The sequence below is a fragment of the Schistocerca gregaria genome, chromosome 7, assembly GCF_023897955.1.
Source record: "Schistocerca gregaria isolate iqSchGreg1 chromosome 7, iqSchGreg1.2, whole genome shotgun sequence".
NCBI lineage: Eukaryota > Metazoa > Arthropoda > Insecta > Orthoptera > Acrididae > Schistocerca > Schistocerca gregaria.
Window position 1 is genome coordinate 434,410,598 of NC_064926.1, and position 22,131 is coordinate 434,432,728.

At 39.4% G+C, this 22,131-nt stretch overlaps 1 protein-coding gene and 1 long non-coding RNA gene across 2 annotated transcripts in view; one reads left to right on the forward strand and one right to left on the reverse strand.

Annotated features, from left to right (window-relative positions):
* The window catches only part of LOC126281712 (O-acyltransferase like protein-like), a 253,122-nt gene that overhangs the window by 14,099 nt on the left and 216,892 nt on the right, over nucleotides 1-22,131 (reverse strand). Inside the window, exon 11 of the mRNA XM_049980887.1 lies at nucleotides 3,657-3,864. Coding sequence (XP_049836844.1) covers nucleotides 3,657-3,864 — 208 coding nt within the window. The remainder of the gene's footprint in view (nucleotides 1-3,656; nucleotides 3,865-22,131) is intronic.
* Nucleotides 1-22,131, forward strand: part of LOC126281713 (uncharacterized) — a 52,953-nt gene that overhangs the window by 4,272 nt on the left and 26,550 nt on the right. Inside the window, exon 2 of the long non-coding RNA XR_007551298.1 lies at nucleotides 15,712-15,931. This is a non-coding gene — a long non-coding RNA (uncharacterized LOC126281713). The remainder of the gene's footprint in view (nucleotides 1-15,711; nucleotides 15,932-22,131) is intronic.

Consider the following 22,131-nt stretch of genomic DNA (forward strand, 5'->3'; position numbering starts at 1 on the left):
GTTTGAACTGCTGTTCAAAATAGTCTCACACATTTCATACAGTATTAAGGTTGAACCATTTAGTAAGTCAGTAAAGATGTGATAGTGTGCTTGAGTGTTCATCAAACCAGGAATGTATGTGTGCAATCCTGTGAACATGGCTGTTATCTTGGAAGCATACTCATCACAAAGATGCAGAATAAAGGACAAGACTCAGCAAAGTTCACGATCACAGTAAGCTGAATGAATGAAGCCAAGATGCTGTATGGAAAAAAAAACTCCAAATGTCATCAGACATGTCACCATCATCAGGTGCATTGACGAACTGAGCTCCTGAGGGAATGCAGCTGACTTATATCCCTTCTCACTGCAAGCCATTCCCTCCACGATCTGTGCCTGATGGCATAAATCAGCAGTCGCAGAGATGCTTGCGTCAACATCTTCTGTAGCATTGATGTACTTGCCCCAACTGTCATGGTCACTAGATCACTGTGTTTGCTGATCATCATCTTAATTATACCCAGTGCTGGTCCCAAGCCCAGCTGAGATTGTAGCCACAGTCTAGATTAATAAAATGATCCCTGCTGCAAATTTCAATGGCTTCTCTGACACTGCCCCAGTATTTGGAAGTTTACACTAAAATCCTGGTAAATTTGTATTCCAGCTCTTCATTCTCTGACAAGCAGCACTCTACAACCATCAACTTGGGGTACATTAGTTGAGTGCTTTTCCAGTATTAACCAGACTTTTCCTGATAATGTGCCAGTATAAAAATAATAATAATGCCGTGTGACAAGGGCCTCCCATCGGGTAGACCGCTCGCCTGGTGCAAGTCTTTCAATTCGACGCCACTTCAGTGACTTGTGCGTCAATGGGGATGAAATGATGATGATGATAAGGACAACACAACACCCAGTCCCAGGGTGGAGATAATCTCTGACCCAGCCGGGAATCGAACCCGGGCCCTTAGGACTGACAGTCCGTCATGCTGACCACTCAGCTACGGGGATGGACAGTGTGCCAGTGTATGGTGTAAAAGCTGTGGCTTCCTCTTCCTCCATGATTTCTTCAATCTTTAGAGGTTGTACACTAGTGGTAGGCTAAGAGCACACTTAATGTGCCATTCTGAGTATCTGTGTTGTTTTTTATCATAGTTATTAAGTGTTTTAATTGCTGGAGCCAATTCTCTGCATCTGAGATGGTGCTTGCAGATAGCTGCCACCACCCTGCATAGAGGAATGGGGTAGTAAAAACACTAGTACACAGGACATGCACGATCTCAGATGCAGAGTGTCTCCCCTAAGATGTGGAAAATGTCAGAACTGTGTTCTGAAAAAAGAGATACTCAGAATGACACAATATGCCTGCTCTTCTCCTCACAATAGCAGTACAGCCTGCAGAGAAGGAAGAAATCATGGAGGAAGAGGAAGCCACAGCCTTCATACTGTACATTGGTGCATTACGGGGGAAAAGACAGGCACTTATTGAAAAAACACCACATAAGAACTGTCTTTTGCCTGCCCAATAAAACACTGAGGAGTGCCAAAGATGACTTCTGTTTGCAGAAGGCCAGGCTATATCAGAGTTCTTGCCAACATGGCAAGACATATATTGAACAAACAGTGTATACCATTAAAGATCAATGCTGAAAACACCAGTGGTACACATGACTAATGTAACCCAACAAGTTAGCAGTCACAGAATGCTTGTCAGAGAATAATGCAATGGAATACAAACATACCAGCTTTTAGTGCAGACTTCCAAATACTGGGACAGTGTAGTTAGAGAAGCCATTTAAATGTGCAGCAGTGATAATCTTATCAATTGGGACTGTAGCTATAATCCCAGCAAGACTTGGGAACCAGCACTGGGTCTAATTAAGAAGACACTTAGCACACATAATGATCTGGTGATCAAGACAGACAGAGAAAATACCTGGATGCTACCACAGATGCTGACACAATTGCCTCTGAAACTGTCGACATTTGCCCTTAGGCACAAACTGTGGGGGATACGGCTTGCGGTGGGAGTGAATCTTAGTCAGCAGGATGCCATCAGGAGCTCAGATTGCCAATGCACCTGATGATGGTGATATGTGTGATCACCAAAATATAATGCCCATTGGACACCATAGACCAGCAGTACATCCATAGTTCTTTGATATTTTGTCTGTTGAGCCTTTTCACCCAATTTTTACCAACAGCATATAAAAAACATTGGATTTCAGTCAGTTAAGGAAACATGCTTGCTTTAAGTAGAGTCTGCACAGTGAACAATTTGCAAGATGCCAACAAAAGCACTGAATCATGTAATTAATATTAATTACCAATTTGCATGGGATTGATAGATTTAAAAAAAATAGGTATCAACAAAATCTCTACTAACAGTTACAGAAAAACAAGTCACTGAATCACGTTATGTGAGTTTCTGAAGAATGTGTTGATCAGTATTTTGATTTCCAATAATTTTCTCCTGGGAATGAAAAACACAGAATTAAATGATGAGTCAGGAAAGGAGATTCCATCTCATCAAAATTATTCCCAGCACCCTTAGAGAAAGTTTTCAGATTCTTAAACTGAGAAAATGAAGATAGAATATATGGTAGTAGAATATATCTGAACCACATTTGTTTCATTGATGATTTTGTGCTGTTTGCCTTCAGTGCAAACTTCAACAACAATTTGAGGGTTTTGACAGTCCAAGTGAGTAAAAAGGCTTGAGGACTGATTTGCAAAAAATGAAAAATATAAAATCAAAAATAAAATTTTATTAATATCAATGAAATCATACAAGCAGCTGATGAGGTTTAGGGTTTAGTGCAGCTGAAGAAAACAAATGAACAAACAACAAAATAACAGAAAAAGGCTAGTGTGTGTTTAATAAACTAAATATTGTTTTCAAAATGAAGTTTCCAATGATTCTAAATGGAAAATTAGTCTTGATTTATGTTCGTGAGACATGATTTGATGATGCAAAAAGCATAAAAACTGAGTTTTGGTAAGGAAATAGTAGAGATATGCAAGTTGTGGATTACTAAGAGAGACAGGAAAACAAACAAATGAATCAGAAACAGAGTGTAGTGCAAGGCAATTATGACTAACCAGTTGAATATATGGTAGATGGACCAAGAAACTTTTCTGATGGATTTAAAGCGAATTATTATTATTGTTGTTGTTGTTATTAATTGATTACTTGTAGATGCACACACTTGTTATGTCTTCAATGCATGGTAAAGTCCAGCTATCTACCTATGGATGTAAAATGTCTAATGATGATGATGAATCATGTTACTAATGAAACTCTTGAAATTGAAGGGAAACCCTGGAATACTGTATTATGAGTAGGAGATCAACTCCACCTTCATTTGAGTGAAGCAGTTTCTAACATGTTACACTAACACACAGTGTTCAACTCGCAACCAGCAGTTACCTTTTTTAGTAATTCCATTAATGACTGGAAATGCAGTTTATCTTTCAAAATTGTCTGTCATTTTATTTATTCTCTTTAATAAATTACTCAGGAATTCTCCACAAAATAATAAAAATATTGTATACCATCTGCAGTGATGCAAACAGTCAGAATATGTTCCTTGTAAGTAGAGTAGCACCATTGTAACATTCAGAGATTATGAGAAGAGCTCAAATGCTATTATCACCTAATGTTTCATTATAACTTACCTATAACTCCAAATCGGAGATTATGGTAACATGCAATGATAATCCATCCAAGGGCAAGTGCCCAAGTGAATCGATGTAGAGCAGCATAGGCAGCAGACTCCAGTGTAGTTGTTGTAAGGCTAGCGCATTCCTGGAGCAGGTGGTATGGCCCCCACACTACTGCACCCAGTACTAACAGGCTCACTGTCCAGCCAACACCAATGAGTACCTATAAAAAATTTTCATTTTTATTTAGTGTTGTAAGTTCATATCAGAAAATTAAGGCAATATCAGAATAGTAGGTTGATATCATGAAGCTGCCTTTAAAGATTAAAAAAAGAAATACTTGCAAGTAATTTCATTTTTTGTTATATTATCACCGTACATACATGTAAATGCAATGTGATTATTATGCTTGCAGAACTCGAGTTCAATTTCTATGACTAAATAAAAGGCTCTTTGTATGACTACAGTATGCCCTTTGCTTTTTTTGTGTATGAAGTATAAGCAGCACCACTTTAATGTGGTCCCTTCCACACAGATATGCCATGATCTAATTGTATTTTGTTGTCCTCTATGATTCACTGTAATCTATAAAGAACATCTGTTAGCGCAAATTTTATGAGTGCATTTGTAAACATAAATTATCTGCCTGACTTCAAGCAAAAAACAAGCATCTATAAATTCACTAGCAAACTGTGATGTGCAATTTATGACATGTACAGACTAGTGTTCATAATAGAACATGCTGTACCAGTACTGTACAGGATGAAACAATGTGTTCCACTACTGCACAAATTGTTAGAGGCAGGAAAGGAGAGAGTATGGGGAGGAAGAAGAGAGAGAAGGAAAGGAAAAAATGAAAATTCACATATTAAAAAACGTATGCTAAATAAACAGATATCAAGACCTAACATTTACAGAGAATGGAATGATGCCATTACAGCCAATACAACATGCATAAAGGCAGCTATTATAATAAGACAGTTAGGAACAATACTTTCTCAATGAGCAATATGAAGATGAAGAAATTGAACCCAACTATGTTAGTCAGAATGTAGTGCAATTAGGGAGTGGAAGGGAGATGTATGATGTAAGAAGCAGGCACATCAATCTTATGAAAATGCTCTGCATGCCATTAACATCAGAAGGCATCCATGTTGATGTTTCTAAAGTCATACCAATAATTATACACAACGAAGTTTGGGAAGCATGAGACAGTTATTGATTTAAGTAAATTGATGAGAGCAGATCATGAGTCATGCCTGGATAATTCAGTCAATAGAGAATATGCCTGCAAAAAGTAAAAGTCCTGTATTCAAGTACCAGTCCAGCACACAGTTTAAATCTGCCAGGAAGTTTCTAACCATCATTATGTTCCACTGTTAGTTCGTAACTGTCAATTATTGTCTTCACTCCACACAATAAAAGCCACTTCTTAGGAGAGAGCAAATTGTTTACCAATTGTACCATTCAAGCTATTTGTTATCCTTTAATGTAAACTTTACATTCCTATACACTGGGAAACAACTAAATTAAACAGTGCATAACATCTCTTCCATAAGTCAATGGAATAAACTAATATTGGCAGACACTGGAAACACTGAAACTGCACTGATCCATGACTCTCAGTAGCTATCTACAATGTGTTGTGTTGCATCAGAGTAGAATCCAACAGACACACATGTATTTTCACAGTATCCTAGCTGCATAGAATTATTGATAAGTCAGGAAAGTACGTTCATGGTTTTTAAATGTATACTGGTACACTGACAAAACTTGTAGGTAATGAGAGCTGCATTGTCTAGTTGAATGTGTAGTTCAGCAGTGGAAAGGTGTAAAGAAATAAATGGTTCCACATGGCTGAATCACTGACCTGTGCAGCACAATATCAGATACGGCTGGTACCTTAATTCAATCCAAGTTTTAAAAAAATCATTGAAAGTTACAGGTAATTACAATCCTTCATGTGATGTTCTGTTTGATGCATTTCTACAAGCACGTACTGCCTGTAACTGGTTGTGACGTCTTCTGATGATATAAATAACTAAGTATGATCTTACTGCATCTACATTCAGAGATTTATAACCCACCTAGATAGCTGTGGGTGTTAAAATGTCACTTCCAGATGGGAAAGTGCACTGGCCGTGGATCGAATCTGCAGGGGAGATTAACAATGAGGATTGGCATGTTGGTCAGTCTGGATGTGGTTTTTAGGTGGTTCCCACACCCCACTAGATGAGTACCTGGCTGGCACCCAAGTCCCACCTCAGTTACACTATTTGCAAACATTCAAAAATTTTCACTAACTTTCACATGACTAATATTACATGTCTACAGTTGGGATACACATATTTCGTCACGGTAGGTAATGGAATGGCAACAGTAAGGGCATCCAGTCACTCCTCAAATTAACCATACCAAATATATTAATAACCACACTGACCCTGCACTGATGTGGATAAAGGTACAAGTAAAAGAAAGAAGAATTTCCGTGATATATAAAGCAGAAACTCGATATAGAAAATTTAGCACTTTAACACATTCTTACAACCTGTGTCTTGTTTTTTCATAAAGCAGACAAGAGAAAACTTACACATAAATGGGGGTAATAGACAGATAACTCCTGGATATGAAGTTTTTTGCACTAATTCTGGTAACAAACTGTAATCAGTTTCACTAAATTCTCCAGTCAGTTATTTAAGAAGCAACAGCTATCCATTACACAAAAGAAATGAAACACAAGAAAAAAAAACAAAGTGAAAGAAACAAACAAAATATCAACTTGGATGAAACTGAGACCCCAAAAGGAAGCTGTGGCAGAAATAATGGTACACTGAAATCAATAGCCACCAGTTTAAATGGTTACTACCAAACAATAGCATCAGACATTGTACTTAAACAGCCATATGCAGAGGCATTCAATTTATTTTTGCAGAAACTGATGCACCACCAACAGACATTGGTTTAAAAGAAACTTAGGATGAAATTAAACTCCATTAAGTCACTCAACAGCAGTAAATTTTTCTGACTTTCTTGGTGTTTCTAGCAGAGTATTAAAATCACACTACTGTATTGTATTTTATTGAACTGGGGACCAAGAAACAACAGAGAGGCTTCATCTCTGCCATAGCCCTCAGTGGTTCACAACCACACAACAGGCTACAGCAGTCCACTCACCCCACTGCCCCCCCCCCCCTCTCCCCCCAGGAACATCTCACACCACCAGACAAGTGTAACCCCAAATGTTTGTGTGGCAGAGTATCACTGACTTAGTGTAACTGAGTTGGAATAAGGAGAACAGGCCCACATTCATGAGACAGTTGGAAAACTGCAATAAAAAACCATCCACAGACTGGCCGGCACACAAGACCTTGACACTAATCCACTGGGCTTGATGGGGCTACCCTTCTCTACAGGGTGTCAGAAGTGTGTCACCTCTACAGATCGCAACATAAATGGTTGCTGATGTCTGCACTTGGATCCACAACCATGCCCCTAGCTACAGTGCCCAGCATCAAGAAACAGTAGGGTGAATGCAGAGTATTTTTTCCCCCTGATAGTGTTGTGGAGAATCAGTCAGTCTTCTGCTATGTCTTTAATTCTGTTTTCATATGTGAATTGTGGCAAGTGAACCATGCAGTGTTCTGAGGATTGCAAAAACATACGTTACTTTGCTGCTGGTTAACATGGGCTATGTATATTGTAAGCAGGGGTTATGGTACAGTTATAACTTTCAGGTTGTTTTAAGGTGTTAACACATCAATCTTGAACTGCCACTCGGGGGAAAGTTGCATCAGAACAAAAATAGGTTTGATAATGTTACAATAAAGTGTCCTCATCATGTGATTTTGTTTCTCCTGTTTTTCTGTTTTGCTGTATTTATGGGACAGAGCTTCCAAAATATTATTCTTGAAAACACAATGGTTTACCCTAGAGGAAACGTAATGAGTTTTGGCAGTTGCAATGGCTCAAATGAGAGCAGATAATGCAGACACACTTAAACAATTGAAGGCTGTGAGAGGGTAAAAATCTAGTTTACATGCTCCTGCAACAGGTGCAGTTACCTGTAGCCAAGTTAATCCAGTCAAGAGTTTCATGAGTGATAAAAAAAGGGGGGGGGGGAGAAAAGTGGGCTACTCATGGGGAGCAGATTGTTGATCTATGGGTAAATTATTGATATGAATAAAATAGAAAGAAACATTCCACATGGGAAAAATATATTAAAAACAAAGATTCCATGACTTACCAAACAGGATAGCGCTGGTAGATAGACACATTAAAAAAACACACCAACACACACACAAAATTTCAAGCTTTCGCAACCAATGGTTGCTTCGTCAGGAAAGAGGGTAGGAGAGGGAAAGATGAAAAGATGTGGGTTTTAAGGGAGAGGGCAAGGAGTCATTCCAATCCTGGGAGCAGAAAGACTTACCTTAGGGGGAAAAAAGGACAGGTACACACACACACACACACACACACACACACACACACACACACACACACACACACATACACACATATACAGACTGTATATGTGTGTGTGTGCGCGAGTGTCCTTTTTTCCCCCTAAGGTAAGTCTGTAAGTCTTTGTTTTTAATATATGGGTAAATTATGTTAGACATAAAGAAATGGAGACATTGCATAAATGTAGAACCTGTGCAAGAGCAAACAGTCAGTAGAACAAAGTTAATGTTAAGAGTTGGTTACTGCAGAAGATAGTGAACTTGTGGAAGTTGAGAAAAATGCAGTGGGATTATTAGCTCTAACATCTTGCAAGAATTCAGAGTCTGAAACAGTTGCAGTGCCAGACAAATTAAAGGTGTCATAATGAGATGAATAGTATGTGAATAGCAATATGGGTGATAATGGGAGTTAATGAGTGCTGCCTACAGGCCATGGAGCTTGGGTCAATTGTTATCCTGGATGGACATGTACAGAAAAGTGCCAGTGGTTTTTTGTGTCAAGAAAAGCATAGCCACAGAGAGTAATTCCGTTGCAGATACTGCAAAGGACAAAGAAAAAGCTGCTGATGATGTTAATTATGTTGAAAATGTTGCGGATAATGAGGAGGTACATAAACATTTAGCTGCAAGTATTGCACCTGATTCATCACCAACTTTGATGGTGGCACTCATACAGGAAGGGCGGGGGGTGTAAGAGAAGAAAGAGGAAATTGCTTGTCATACTAGTGATCAGGCTGACAAAGGGATACCTAAGCATAAGAAGGTTCATACAAATGTTCATACTTGCAATGTAATATTTACTGAAGGTAAGAAGAAGCGTTATCCAAAAACTGATCTTCATCAGCTCATGATAGAACTTGGTGAGGCATTGTTCCAACTGGGAGGAAACTGATGCCAATAATGTGCAGCTGCAAGGTTCATCCCTCATAAAGGATGAACAGACTACATAAGGCAGACTTTTGTCACAGAGATAACATTCTGAGAGATGTTCCAACACAGTGAGTTAAAAAAATCCACCAGATAAATGAGAAGAAATGCCAAGCACAAATGATCAATTGGGAGGAACAGTTTACTGGTAAAATATGATTTTTTAAAATAATTTATCAAGCAATCTGAGTGCTGCAATATTATTTTTGTAGTTGTGTCTCTGTATTTGTTATATTATAATTCAGTAATGGATAAGTGTGAAAAACAATGGAAGTTTAGTGAGCTGATAGCAACTGAAGAGTGCTGCATTACTGCGGATCAGGTGCTCCGGCATGTGCAGCAATACCTTAATGATTGACATTGCAAAATCATTATGATGATTGTGCCAGCAGGAGTCTGCATCTACATTCTATGACAAAACAAGATAATGAACCACAAAGGAATTATCCAAATGGAACAGAAATTGGTAGATGTGATTTACAAGTACAGACAAACAAATGATTACAATTTCATAAAAATTGGATAATTTATTCAACAGAGAGAGCTTCACAAATTGAGCAAGTCAGTAACATGCTGGTCCATGTCTGGCCCTTATGGAATCAGTTAGTCAGCTTGGCACTGATTGATAGAGTTGTTGCATGTTCTCCTAATGAATGTTGTGCCAAATTCTGTCCAATTGGTGCGTTAGATTGCCAAGACCCCGACCTGGTTGGAGAGCCCTTCTCATAAAGCTCCAGACATTCTCAATGGGGAACAGATCTGGCAACCTTGATGGCCAAGGTAGGTTTTGGCAAGCACAAAGACAAGCAGTAGAAACTCTCACCATGTGAAGGTGGGCATTGGCTTACTGAAATATAAGCCCAAGATGGGTTGCCTTGAAGGACAGCAAAAAAGGACATAGAATATTGTCAACATGCTGCTGTAAGTACCTTTGATGACAACTGAAAGTGTCCTACTATGAAAAGAAATGGCACCCCAGACCATCATTCCTGGTTGTCAGGCTGTATGGCAAGTGGCAATCAGGTTCGTATAGCACCACTGCCTACACATGTCAATGAGATTCCAGGCTGAAGATGTGTCTAAGATGACCTAGACAGCATTGGGACACCAACCTGACTGTTGTCTGCCATACAGCCTGACAACCAGGAGTGATGGTCTGGAGTGTCATTTAACCGCTGCTATAAAATCCATTGTTCCAAGTTTAAAAAACATTTCGTGTAAACTCGTGAATACTATTTCACAGCTTCAGTTCCTTTCACCCATTACACAACCATCCCAGTTATTTCCAACAACTTTCGTTTTATTTCCATTCCCGTTTTTCCCACATAACCGATCATTTTTTAGCAGCTTCCCACAGGTTTACACGTTATTATTTCTTCATCAAACAATTGTTAGCCTCGTTCTCATAACCTGCCAGTACATAACCAGTCCTTTGAATACATTTACACACCCATTCTTCGAGGTTTTATTCGAAAAATCTTTTCGAATTTTATTTTTTCGGAAATTATTTTTTCGAAACTTTTTTCGAAAAATTTTTTTTCGAAATTTTCTTGAATTTCCCCACCCTTTAACGTGATCTGGAGACAACATAACTACTCAACCTTTGCACCCATTGTTGTTCACCAACCTAAGTTCAGCACAGGATCAACATAGCTCATCTCAAACCAACACTTTTTCGACTTTTTTCACACCTTTATCTCTCCCTATATAAATTTCTATTTACTTTCACTTTAACCTCATATTACCCTTTCCACCTTCTAATACCATGTCAACCTCACAACATCCCTACAACGACCCCATTAAATTTTATTTACATTCCCTCCGCAAACATGCCTTCACCCTAGCCAGATTACGCTCCCATATTTTATTTACTCAGGCTTGTCTGACATTTGGCATTACTCCCAAAGGCCTCACACTTAAAGTTCCCATCTCTGGCTGCAATCCTTCTTTCCATCAGTCCTTATACCAGTTCCAAACAGCACAATCCATAGCCCTCACCCGCCTAATCCTTCACCTATACATCGACTCGGCCAATGAACACACCCGTCAACTCCTATCCCAAATCAAAGTCCTCAATCTTTCCTCTCCCACATCCACACCGGCTGTACATAGCATCCTCCTACAGGCCAACCGCAAATTAGAACAACATGCCACCCTCCACCTCAAAAAACTATCCAATCTCCTGGTTTCCCACCTCCGGAAAGGTAACTCCCTCACCCTCCACAACCTTTCCAACAAACCTCAACCTCCTCTCATTGCACACAGACCCAGTCTCTCCCATCTACTCAATCTCCCACTTCCAGCTCCACTCCCGCCAACACCTCAAAATTCTAGTCAACACAATCTGGAACCACAACACCCCAATTCAGTAGTTAACCTTTCCTCCAAACCCCTCTCCCAATCTGAAACCTCTGTCCTATCCAAAGGCCTCACCTTCAGCCCCACTCCCAGGTTCAACCAAACTGCCCTTGTCAAAGATTTACTGTCCTACACTCGTAGTCTCTGCTGGAAATATCACTTTGCCAAGAAGAAAAATAATCCTGATCCCACTCCTAACGAGCCAACTCCCCAAGACACTATCCAAATTGAACCCTGCCTGCAACAGTTCCGTCCTCCATCACAGCGGGACCCACCTCCTCTTCCTCAAAATCACCCTCTCCAAACCTTCCAGGAATTTCTAACTTCCAGCCTTGCCTCTCAATCTTTCTTGAAAAACCTTAATCCTACTCCCAACATCACCACAGCCGAAGCCCAGGCTATCCGTGATCTGAAAGCTGACCGATCCATCATCATTCTTCCGGCTGACAAGGGTTCTACGACTGTGGTACTTGATCGTCGGGAGTATGTGGCTGAGGGACTGCAGCAGCTTTCAGACAACTCTACATACAAAGTTTGCCAAGGTAATCCCATTCCTGATGTCCAGGCGGAGCTTCAAGGAATCCTCAGAACCTTAGGCCCCCTACAAAACCTTTCACCTGACTCCATCAAACTCCTGACCCCACCGACACCTCGCACTCCTACCTTTTACCTACTTCCTAAAATTCACAAACCCAAACATCCTGGCCGCCCCATTGTAGCTGGTTACCAAGCCCCCACAGAACGTATCTCTGCCTATGTAGATCAACACCTTCAACCCATTACATGCAGTCTCCCATCCTTCATCAAAGACACCAACCACTTTCTCGAACGCCTGGAATCCGTACCCAGTCTGTTACCCCCGGAAACCATCCTTGTAACCACTGATGCCACTTCCCTATACACGAATATCCCGCACGTCCAGGGCCTCGCTGCAATGGAGAACTTCCTTTCACGCCGATCACCTGCCACCCTACCTAAAACCTCTTTCCTCGTCACCTTAGCCAGCTTCATCCTGACCCACAACTTCTTCACTTTTGAAGGCCAGACATACCAACAATTAAAGGGAACAGCCATGGGTACCAGGATGGCCCCCTCGTATGCCAACCTATTTATGGGTCGCTTAGAGGAAGCCTTCTTGGTTACCCAAGCCTGCCAACCCAAAGTTTGGTACAGATTTATTGATGACATCTTCATGATCTGGACTCACAGTGAAGAACAACTCCAGAATTTCCTCTCCAACCTCAACTCCTTTGGTTCCATCAGATTCACCTGGTCCTACTCTAAATCCCATGCCACTTTCCTAGACGTTGACCTCCATCTGTCCAATGGCCAGCTTCACACATCCGTCCACATCAAACCCACCAACAAGCAACAGTACCTCCATTATGACAGCTGCCACCCATTCCATATCAAACGGTCCCTTCCCTACAGCCTAGGCCTTCGTGGCAAACGAATCTGCTCCAGTCCTGAATCCCTCGACCATTACACCAACAGCCTGAAAACAGCTTTCGCATCCCGCAACTACCCTCCCAACCTCCCTCCCAACAGAAGCAGATAACCAGAGCCACTTCCTCATCCCCTCAAACCCAGAACCTCTCACAGAAGAACCCCAAAAGCGCCCCACTTGTGACAGAATACTTCCCGGGACTGGATCAGACCTTGAATGTGGCTCTCCAGCAGGGATACGACTTCCTAAAATCCTGCCCCGAAATGAGATCCATCCTTCATGAAATCCTCCCCACTCCACCAAGAGTGTCTTTCCGCCGTCCACCTAACCTTCGTAACCTCTTGGTTCATCCCTATGAAATCCCCAAACCACCTTCCCCACCCTCTAGCTCCTACCCTTGCAACCGCCCCCGGTGTAAAACCTGTCCTGTGCACCCTCCCACCACCACCTACTCCAGTCCTGTAACCCGGAACGTGTACACGATCAAAGGGAGAGCCACGTGTGAAAGCACCCACGTGATTTACCAACTGACCTGCCTGCACTGTGACGCTTTCTATGTGGGAATGACCAGCAACAAACTGTCCATTCGCATGAATGGACACAGGCAGACAGTGTTTGTTGGTAATGAGGATCACCCTGTGGCTAAACATGCCTTGATGCACGGCCAGCACATCTTGGCACAGTGTTACACCGTCCGAGTTATCTGGATACTTCCCACCAACACCAACCTATCCGAACTCCGGAGATGGGAACTCGCCCTTCAGTATATCCTCTCTTCTCGATATCCGCCAGGCCTCAACTTCCGCTAAGTTCAAGTTGCCGCCACTCATACCTCACCTGTCTTTCAACAACTTCTTTGCCTCTGTACTTCCGCCTCGACTGACATCTCTGCCCTTACTCTTTGCCTTTAAATATGTCTGCTTGTGTCTGTGTATGTGCGGATGGATATGTGTGTGTGTGTGTGCGCGAGTGTACACCTGTCCTTTTTTTCCCCTAAGGGAAGTCTTTCCGCTCCCGGGATTGGAATGACTCCTTACCCTCTCCCTTAAAACCCACATCCTTTCATCTTTCCCTCTCCTTCCTGGAGAAGCAACCATCGGTTGCAAAAGCTAGTAATTCTGTGTGTGTGTTTGTGTGTTTTGTTCATGTGCCTGTCTGCCGGCACTTTCCCGCTTGGTAAGTCTTGGAATCTTTATATATATCTATTTTAAAAACAAGACTTGGTAAGTCTTGGAATCTTTATATATATCTATTTTAAAAACAAAGATTCCAAGACTTACCAAGCGGGAAAGCGCCAGCAGACAGGCACAATGAACAGAACACACAAACACACACACAGAATTACTAGCTTTCGCAACCGATGGTTGCTTCTTCAGGAAAGAGGGAAGCAGAGGGAAAGACAAAAGGATGTGGGTTTTAAGGGAGAGGGTAAGGAGTCATTCCAATCCCGGGAGCGGAAAGACTTCCCTTAGGGGGGAAAAAAGGACAGGTGTACACTCGCACACACACACAAATCCATCCGCATATACAAACTGTGAGATGTGTTGTCAAGACATGTTCCAGAGATGCAGATGTCTATGATTCATTGGATCAGATCCATTGAAGAGGAGAGACGTGTTGCACCACAGCTTTGGCTGGCATAGCAGCAGGCTCCCGCTGCTATGCCAACTGCATGGGAGATGACAGAAAGGATGATGGAACAAAACTCAGCATCAAAGTGTGAACTGGTGTTCTAGTGAAAGAAGTCATATTTAGGCTAAGTTGACGTTGCAAAAGTAATACTCAGAGCTTCTGAAAAGGGAAATTACTACAGTCATCCCTGGTACCTCAGTTCTGCTATGGTTCAGGACAGAGAAGCACTAAGGCGCAACTGCAACTGCATCTCCATAGCAGTTGAGCCTTAGTGCCCAGTGATAGTGGCCATGTATGTGTGAATGTGGATAAGTTTTCTGCTTCTGGAGATAGACTTTGTCTCAAAGCTGAATATTTTTAACAACCTATTTCACTGTGCCTGGTTGCAACTCAACAGCTTTGCTATGTGGTGAACAGCAATTGCTATTCCATCTTGAAACTCCCTGTATTTTTATTCATTGCCTTATGAAATGATATGATAATTCTGGAGCACTGCATCTAAAGTACATAAACGGTTTATTCAGCAGTGGTTAGCATTAATGATATTGTGTACAGTAGATAACTGTACATTGTGCAGAAGTCTTTTAAGGGTATCAAAATTATTACTCTCTTTCTAATAAATTTACTTCTTAATGTTTTTATTGCTGACAGTTATAATCAGTTTGGCCTGTGGTGTACACAGTGCAAGACAAAAATAATTTTCATGCAGACATTGCCTACTTGTCTCAGAATCAGAGTGAGGTTAAGATATTTAGTAAGGTCCAGTCTAACACAAAGCAAAAAATTGGGAATTCCAAACTGTTGAAAGAAATTTAAAAACAAACCTCATTCATCACTGTTTCTACAAACTACAGTTTTATTTGAAAGACAGAAAGGCTTTAAGAGCTAATGGCAAGTAGCATTGTTTGTAACAAAGTTGCATGACAAGTAGTGATGTACTGCCATAAAAGAGGATTCAGTATTTACAGATATAGGTAACTATTTTGTTTGAAAAATACCATTGTAATTAAGTAAATATGAAGCTACCAATGGTGTGTGAACAGCAGCTACTTAGCAGAACAGAGGACTGCAGCTTTTTTCAAAGCAGCAGCTTTATTTCTAGTTTATGCAATTAAATTTAGCTGGCATAAGCATGAATAACACTTCAATGTTAACACACATACATATTAAGTTTCTATGATATCCTTGTCTTTTGTTGATGTATGTCTCAATGTGATATTACAAGCAACTGGTTTGACTGTTGCAGGATGGACTAAATCTGACAGGTCGGCTGTGGGTCAGTGTGAATGTTTGTAGGGGTGGCCAGCTATCAGACGGACCATGACTGGCAAGCTGGGTGGAAGTAAAGGTGGCTAGCAAGCCACGAGGCCCAGTGATCATTGAGGTTTTTCCAGGCAGAAGAAGGGATGTGTTCCAGCAATATGGTCACCAGATGAGCTAATATGGAGGGCCCTGTCACTTGAAATGTACTCACTAATATGATTTTAATGAAAACACATTAGAACTTGATATAAGCGTTCTTGAGAAAAAAAGATGTCAGTTTTGGTACCATGACGGTGGGACAAGCTGATTGAACATAAATCTATGTCTGAAGCTCTAATAGTTAAAAAGTTGTTGACATTATTGCCATTGTTGTTTATAATAAATTTTAACCACTGAATCCATCATGGAAGTCACATTTATGATACACCAGATAAAAAAAGGTAATGCCGGCAGTATAATGAAGAGATTATTTTTCTAATCAAATAATTACAAAAAATGTTACAAACAATTTAGTTTATTTACACAAATAGTGCCATAACTACAAACTCCTCCACGGAGACACTAATGACCTTATCACCATGATTTTCTTCCCTTAACATTTCAATAACTTTTAACATGGACTGAATTGTAGTTGTGATTTACAAAATAGGTCAAGCTAGTCTTTTGACTAGAGTGCCAAATGTGACAATTTATGTGTTTGAGATTTCTTTAAAATTCTGAAAATAATATATGAATGAATTTCTTAAGAGACCGAAAAAGGACTGCAAAGATTTTCACATGTTTTATCATAAGTAATTAGGTGAACCTGTTATGAAAATTATGAATGGTTGTCAGGACAAAAGTACCTGCACTGAATCGAGGAGTAGGAGTAGAAGCTGTGTTGGCTATAATCAACAAGCTGCTGCCCTGAGTTGCAGTGAAATTAGAGCACCCTGTGACAAAAGCTGCAACCCCTCTGTTGCCATTTAAATACCCCACAAACTCAGCTGTCACTGCTTCTTATGATGCACACCATCTGTACAAGACACTGCCCTGTTCTGGTAAAATATCTGAGCCAGTATGGGATGTTTCAGCTGGTGGGCCAGTAGCAAAAGCCCTGCCAAGTTTGGACAACCTCAGAGAATGGATATGAATGATGCTTCCTACCTAGGTTCTGAGGCCATCCTTGGTTGGTTTAGTTGGTTTGGTGCATTGGTGAAGGTAGCTAACATCACACAGGGGTTACAAGCTATTTGCAGCATTACATCCAGAATCTTTCATGATCCTTTGATTTGCAGCTGAGTGGAAGTTATAAGCCAGAGGCTCAGTTGATTCTGAAATGATCTCAGATGTGACAAAGATTTAATGCACAAATGGATAAAATTCAGAAGTATTATACAATGTTCATTAGTTCAGTATGTGTTGGGCAAGATTATAAGGGATGGGAAAGACCCACCATGGCTCAGTAGAACTGTTTGAAAGTTGTTATGAAATTAAAGAGAGCTTCATTGCATATGAAAATGAGCATAGAAGTGAAAATGAGCATAAGGAGAGCAATGGCAGAAGCATTTAATGAATGTGGAAGAAAAATTTTGGTAACCAAAAACACTAAAAAATTTGGGCCATGTGGAAGCCAGTAAGCATGTCTAAATCTTCTGTTCACATGACCATACTGGCACCAAAATGGAAGGTGAGGGCCAAAGTATTGAATTCAGTCTTCCAAAACTGTTTCACCGTAGACTGTGTCTAATAATATCGATGTCTATGGTGAATTAAACCCTAATCTTCCTTCAATATTTCTACGGTGGAAGGTCACAAATGGTTCTTCCTTTGACTAATTGCATAATGTCATGATGGCAGATATTTAGAAAGTGATCACAGAATATGAAATCAATTAAAAATGCTCAACTGTGGAAAGGTACTGGGACTGAGTGAGATAACTATCAGATTCTACACAGGTAACACAAAAGAACTTGCACTCCTCCAGTGGTAGCTTATCATAGGTTGCTGCAGAAATTAGGTGTACCTAGACATAGGAAAAACCAGGTTATTCATGTTTTCAAAAAGGATTGACAGACATGTAGATAAATACAGATCTCTCTTCCTGGCATCAGTTTCATGCATAATTATGAAACATGTTTTTTGATCATGCATTATGACATTTTTGGAGAATGAGAAACTCTTCTGTAGGAATCAACATCAACTTCACAAACGAATGAAATCTAGAGGGTCATAGACGACAGTTCCCGGAAGGAAGGAAGGAAGATTAGGGTTTATTGTCCCACAAACAATGAGGTCATTAGAGATAGAACAGTGCCCATGATGGTGCCATGTTCCTTGACTTCAGGAAGGCATTTGATACAGTTCTGCACTGGCAATTAGTGAACAAAATGTGAACATCTCAAGTACCAGATGAGATTTGTGAGTGAATTCAAAATTTCCTTGCAGATAAAATTCAACATGTTATTCTCAAAAGTAAAATAGTGACAGGTAATGTTTGGAGTAGCCTAAGGGAGAGTTGGAGGACTGGCACCATTTACAATATATATTAATGATCTAGCTCTTAATTTTTGCAACCCCATAAAGCTGTTTGCAGACAGTGCTGTTATCTTTAGAAATGTTTCAGCGCCAGAAGCAAAAGACAGGAGGACCCATAGAAGATACGTGATTGATGCAGGGACTGGCAGTTGATCCCAAATAAAAATAAATGTAATGTATTGTGTAAAAACAGGAAGAGAAACACATTTCAGTTTTACTCCACTATTTGTGATAAATCAATGGAAATAGTAATTATTGTAAAATACCTAGGAGTAATTGTCCACATTAACCTAGAGAGGAATGCTAGTAAAAGAAGATATCTGGCTGAGATTCATTGGAAGAATCTTAAGGAAATGTAATTCATCCATGAAATAAGTGTCTTACAGAACTCTTCTTTGACCACTTCTTGAATATTACTCAGAAGGCTGGGATCCTTAGCAAAATGAAGTAATAAAAAGAGATAGAAAACGTTCAGTGAAGAGTGATGTGTTTTGTACAGGATTGTTTATTAGCTCCAAGACCATGAAGGAGATCCTCAATAAAGCACAGTGATAGACACTGTGAGTCATTGAGAGGTTCACTTTGAAAGTCAAAGAGCATATGTTCCCAGGTTAGTGTGGTAGCATACCACATTATCCCACATATGACTCATGAAATGACTATGACAAGAAAAACCTAATAAAGCTCTTTTGTTGTACCTATCTGCAACTCAGAATCTCTGCTATATGGAGAGTAGTAACTAACCTTTTCATAATATTGTTGAAAAATCTAATAAATTAAAACTTTACAGGCTTACCATCAGTTATTCCTGTGAATGGAACAGGGAAGGGGGGAAATAATAATAGTACCAGAAACAGAAGTGCCCTCTGCCAGGGACTGTATGGTGGTTTGTGAAGTATATATGTAGATCAAGGTGTTTTCAATGCAAAAAGCTTCTAATACATTGTTTCTCTTCCTAATCCTTTCTCACAAATAGTGTAGATCCTATCACTTAAAACAGTTATGAAGAAAACAGTTAAGAACAGTTTGTACACAATGGAGAGATAGGCTATTGGATGATAATTGCTGTATTTCTCAGTAGCCCCAGTTTTAACTAGTACATACATAACACTTTCCACTGGGTGTGAATATATTTCTAAAAAGGATCTTCTACTGCTTCTGTGAAGTATTTAATTAGTGTTACATGTGCTAGTGTCGGGTATTTCAACTAGAAGTTTTTTTTATTTTTTATGCATCTAGTGCTTTCCTACAGCACAACCTTTTTAAAGCTTTTTGGATATCAGACATAGCCATTTTACCAGTTTTTTTAGGTCTACCTCATTCTGTCATCTTTTGATACACTGAATCCATGTTTTGTCTTCATTACAATGTCTTTTTTTATATAAAAAAAAAGAAAAAAAAGAAGCTGAGACCATGTTTTATTTTAACAATACAGAAAAGCACTGTTTCACGATTAGAATTTTGTATCTGCCACTTAGCTCATTGTACTGCTTAAGGTATTGCACCTTTTACTTTTTATTTTTTCTCTATAACTTTTTCAGCAAGTAGTTCTTCTTTGCTACCTATCTCCAAAAGGCTGATTCCAATATTTTTAGTAATATTGTAGGTTGTTTTGTTACCTGCAGGTTCTTTGATAGTACATGGATTGCTCACTCAGTTTAGTAATCACCACAGCAACACAGAAGACAGCCAAGTTCATTTTTCAAATGCCAACTCAATTAACAAATAGCCTACCATAGCAGGATATCGCTCACATTGTCTATTCTCTGCTGATTATTTTTCTTTGCTTCTGGCATAGAAATATGTGGCCTTTCAAGAAGGGCACTATTCTGGCAGCAAAATAACAATGTGTTCAGTATGTAGTCAGTGTTATTTATTTCTGCTGTTTAGTGTTATTGCTACAATTTTTGTTATTACTGGTACAAAAAGGATAATATTCACTCAGAAAATTGTAAAGTACGCAAAATGAGAGATGGGATGGCCAGTACTTATCTTCAAAAGAGGGTATTATTATTATTATTTCTTTCCTTTCTCAGATGTTATGTCTGGTTAAAAATGGAAAGTGACGCAGATCTCGATCTAGCGTGACTTCCTTTTAACTGTACGGTATATGTTACATTGCATTGAGGAACTTTTGGGTAACTGAACATGTATCAATAATTACAGATTTCTGTAGTTGTATATATATGTTTGGATGTAGCTGTATTGTGTTGATGTATTGGTGGATATTGTGTGGTATGACTCCTGTAGTTGATAGTATAATTGGTATAATGTCAACTTTATCCTGATGCCTCATGTCTTTGACTTCCTCACCCAGTTGGATGTATCTTTCAATTTTTTTTCTCCTGTTTTCTTCTGTATATTTGTTGTATTGGGTATGGATATTTCGATTAGTTGTGTTAATTTCTTCTTTTTATTGATGAGTATGATGTCAGGTTTGTTATGTGGTGTTGTTTTATCTGTTATAATGGTTCTGCTCCAGTATAATTTGTATTCATCATTCTCCAGTACATTTTGTGGTGCATACCTGTATGTGTGAACATGTTGCTTTATTAGTTTATGTTGTATGGCAAGTTGTTGATGTATTATTTTTGCTACATTGTCATGTCTTCTGGGGTATTCTGTATTTGCTAGTATTGTACATCCACTTCTGATGTGGTCTACTGTTTCTATTTGTTGTTTGCAAAGTCTGCATTTCTCTGTTGTGGTATTGGGATCTTTAATAATATGCTTGCTGTAATATCTGGTGTTTATTGTTTGATCCTGTATTGCAATCATGAATCCTTCCGTCTCACTGTATATATTGTCTTTTCTTAGCCATGTGATGGATGTGTCTTGTTTGATGTGTGGCTGTGGTGGATGATATGTTTGCTTGCCATGTAGTGTTTTCTTTTTGCAATTTACTTTCTTCGTATTTGTTGATGTTATGTGATCTAAAGGGTTGTAGAACTGGTTATAAAATTGCAATGGTGTAGCCGATGTATTTATATGAGTGATTTCTTGGTGTATTTTGCTAGTTTCTGCTTGTTCTATAAAGAATTTTCTTAAATTGTCTACCTGTCCATAATGTAGGTTTTTTATGTTGATAAAAGCCCCTTCCTCCTTCCTTTCTGCATAATGTGAATCTTTCTGTTGCTTAATGTATGTGATGTATTCTATATTTGTGGCATTGTGATTGTGTAAGTGTATTGAGCTCTTCTAGGTCTGTGTTACTCCATTTCACTACTCCAAATGAGTAGGTCAATATTGGTATAGCATAATTATTTATAGCTTTTGTCTTGTTTCTTGCTGTCAGTTCTGTTTTAAGTATTTTTGTTAGTCTTTGTCTATATTTTTCTTTTAGTTTTTCTTTAATATTTGTATTATCTATTCCTATTTTTGTCTGTATCCTAGATATTTATAGGCATCTGTTTTATCCATCACTTCTATGCAGTCACTGTGGTTATCCAATATGTAATCTTCTTGTTTAGTGTGTTTTCCCTTGACTATGCTATTTTTCTTGAATTTGTCTGTTCCAAAAGCCATATTTATATCATTGCTGAATACTTCTGTTAGCTTTAGTAATTGGTTGATTTGTTGCTGCCAGTAGTTTTAGATCATCCGTGTATAGCAAATGTGTGATTTTGTGTTGGTATGTTCCAGTAATATTGTATCCATAAATTGTATTGTTTAGCATGTTGGATAGTGGGTTCAGAGCAAGGCACAACCTTGGTATATTCCACGCTTAATCTGTATTGGCTGTGATGTGATATTATTTGAATTTGTTTGGATATTAAGTGTGGTTATCCAATTTTTCATTACTATGTTTAGGAACTGTATCAATTTAGGATCTACTTTGCATATTTCCAATATTTGTGGTAACCATGAGTGGGGTGCACTATCAAAA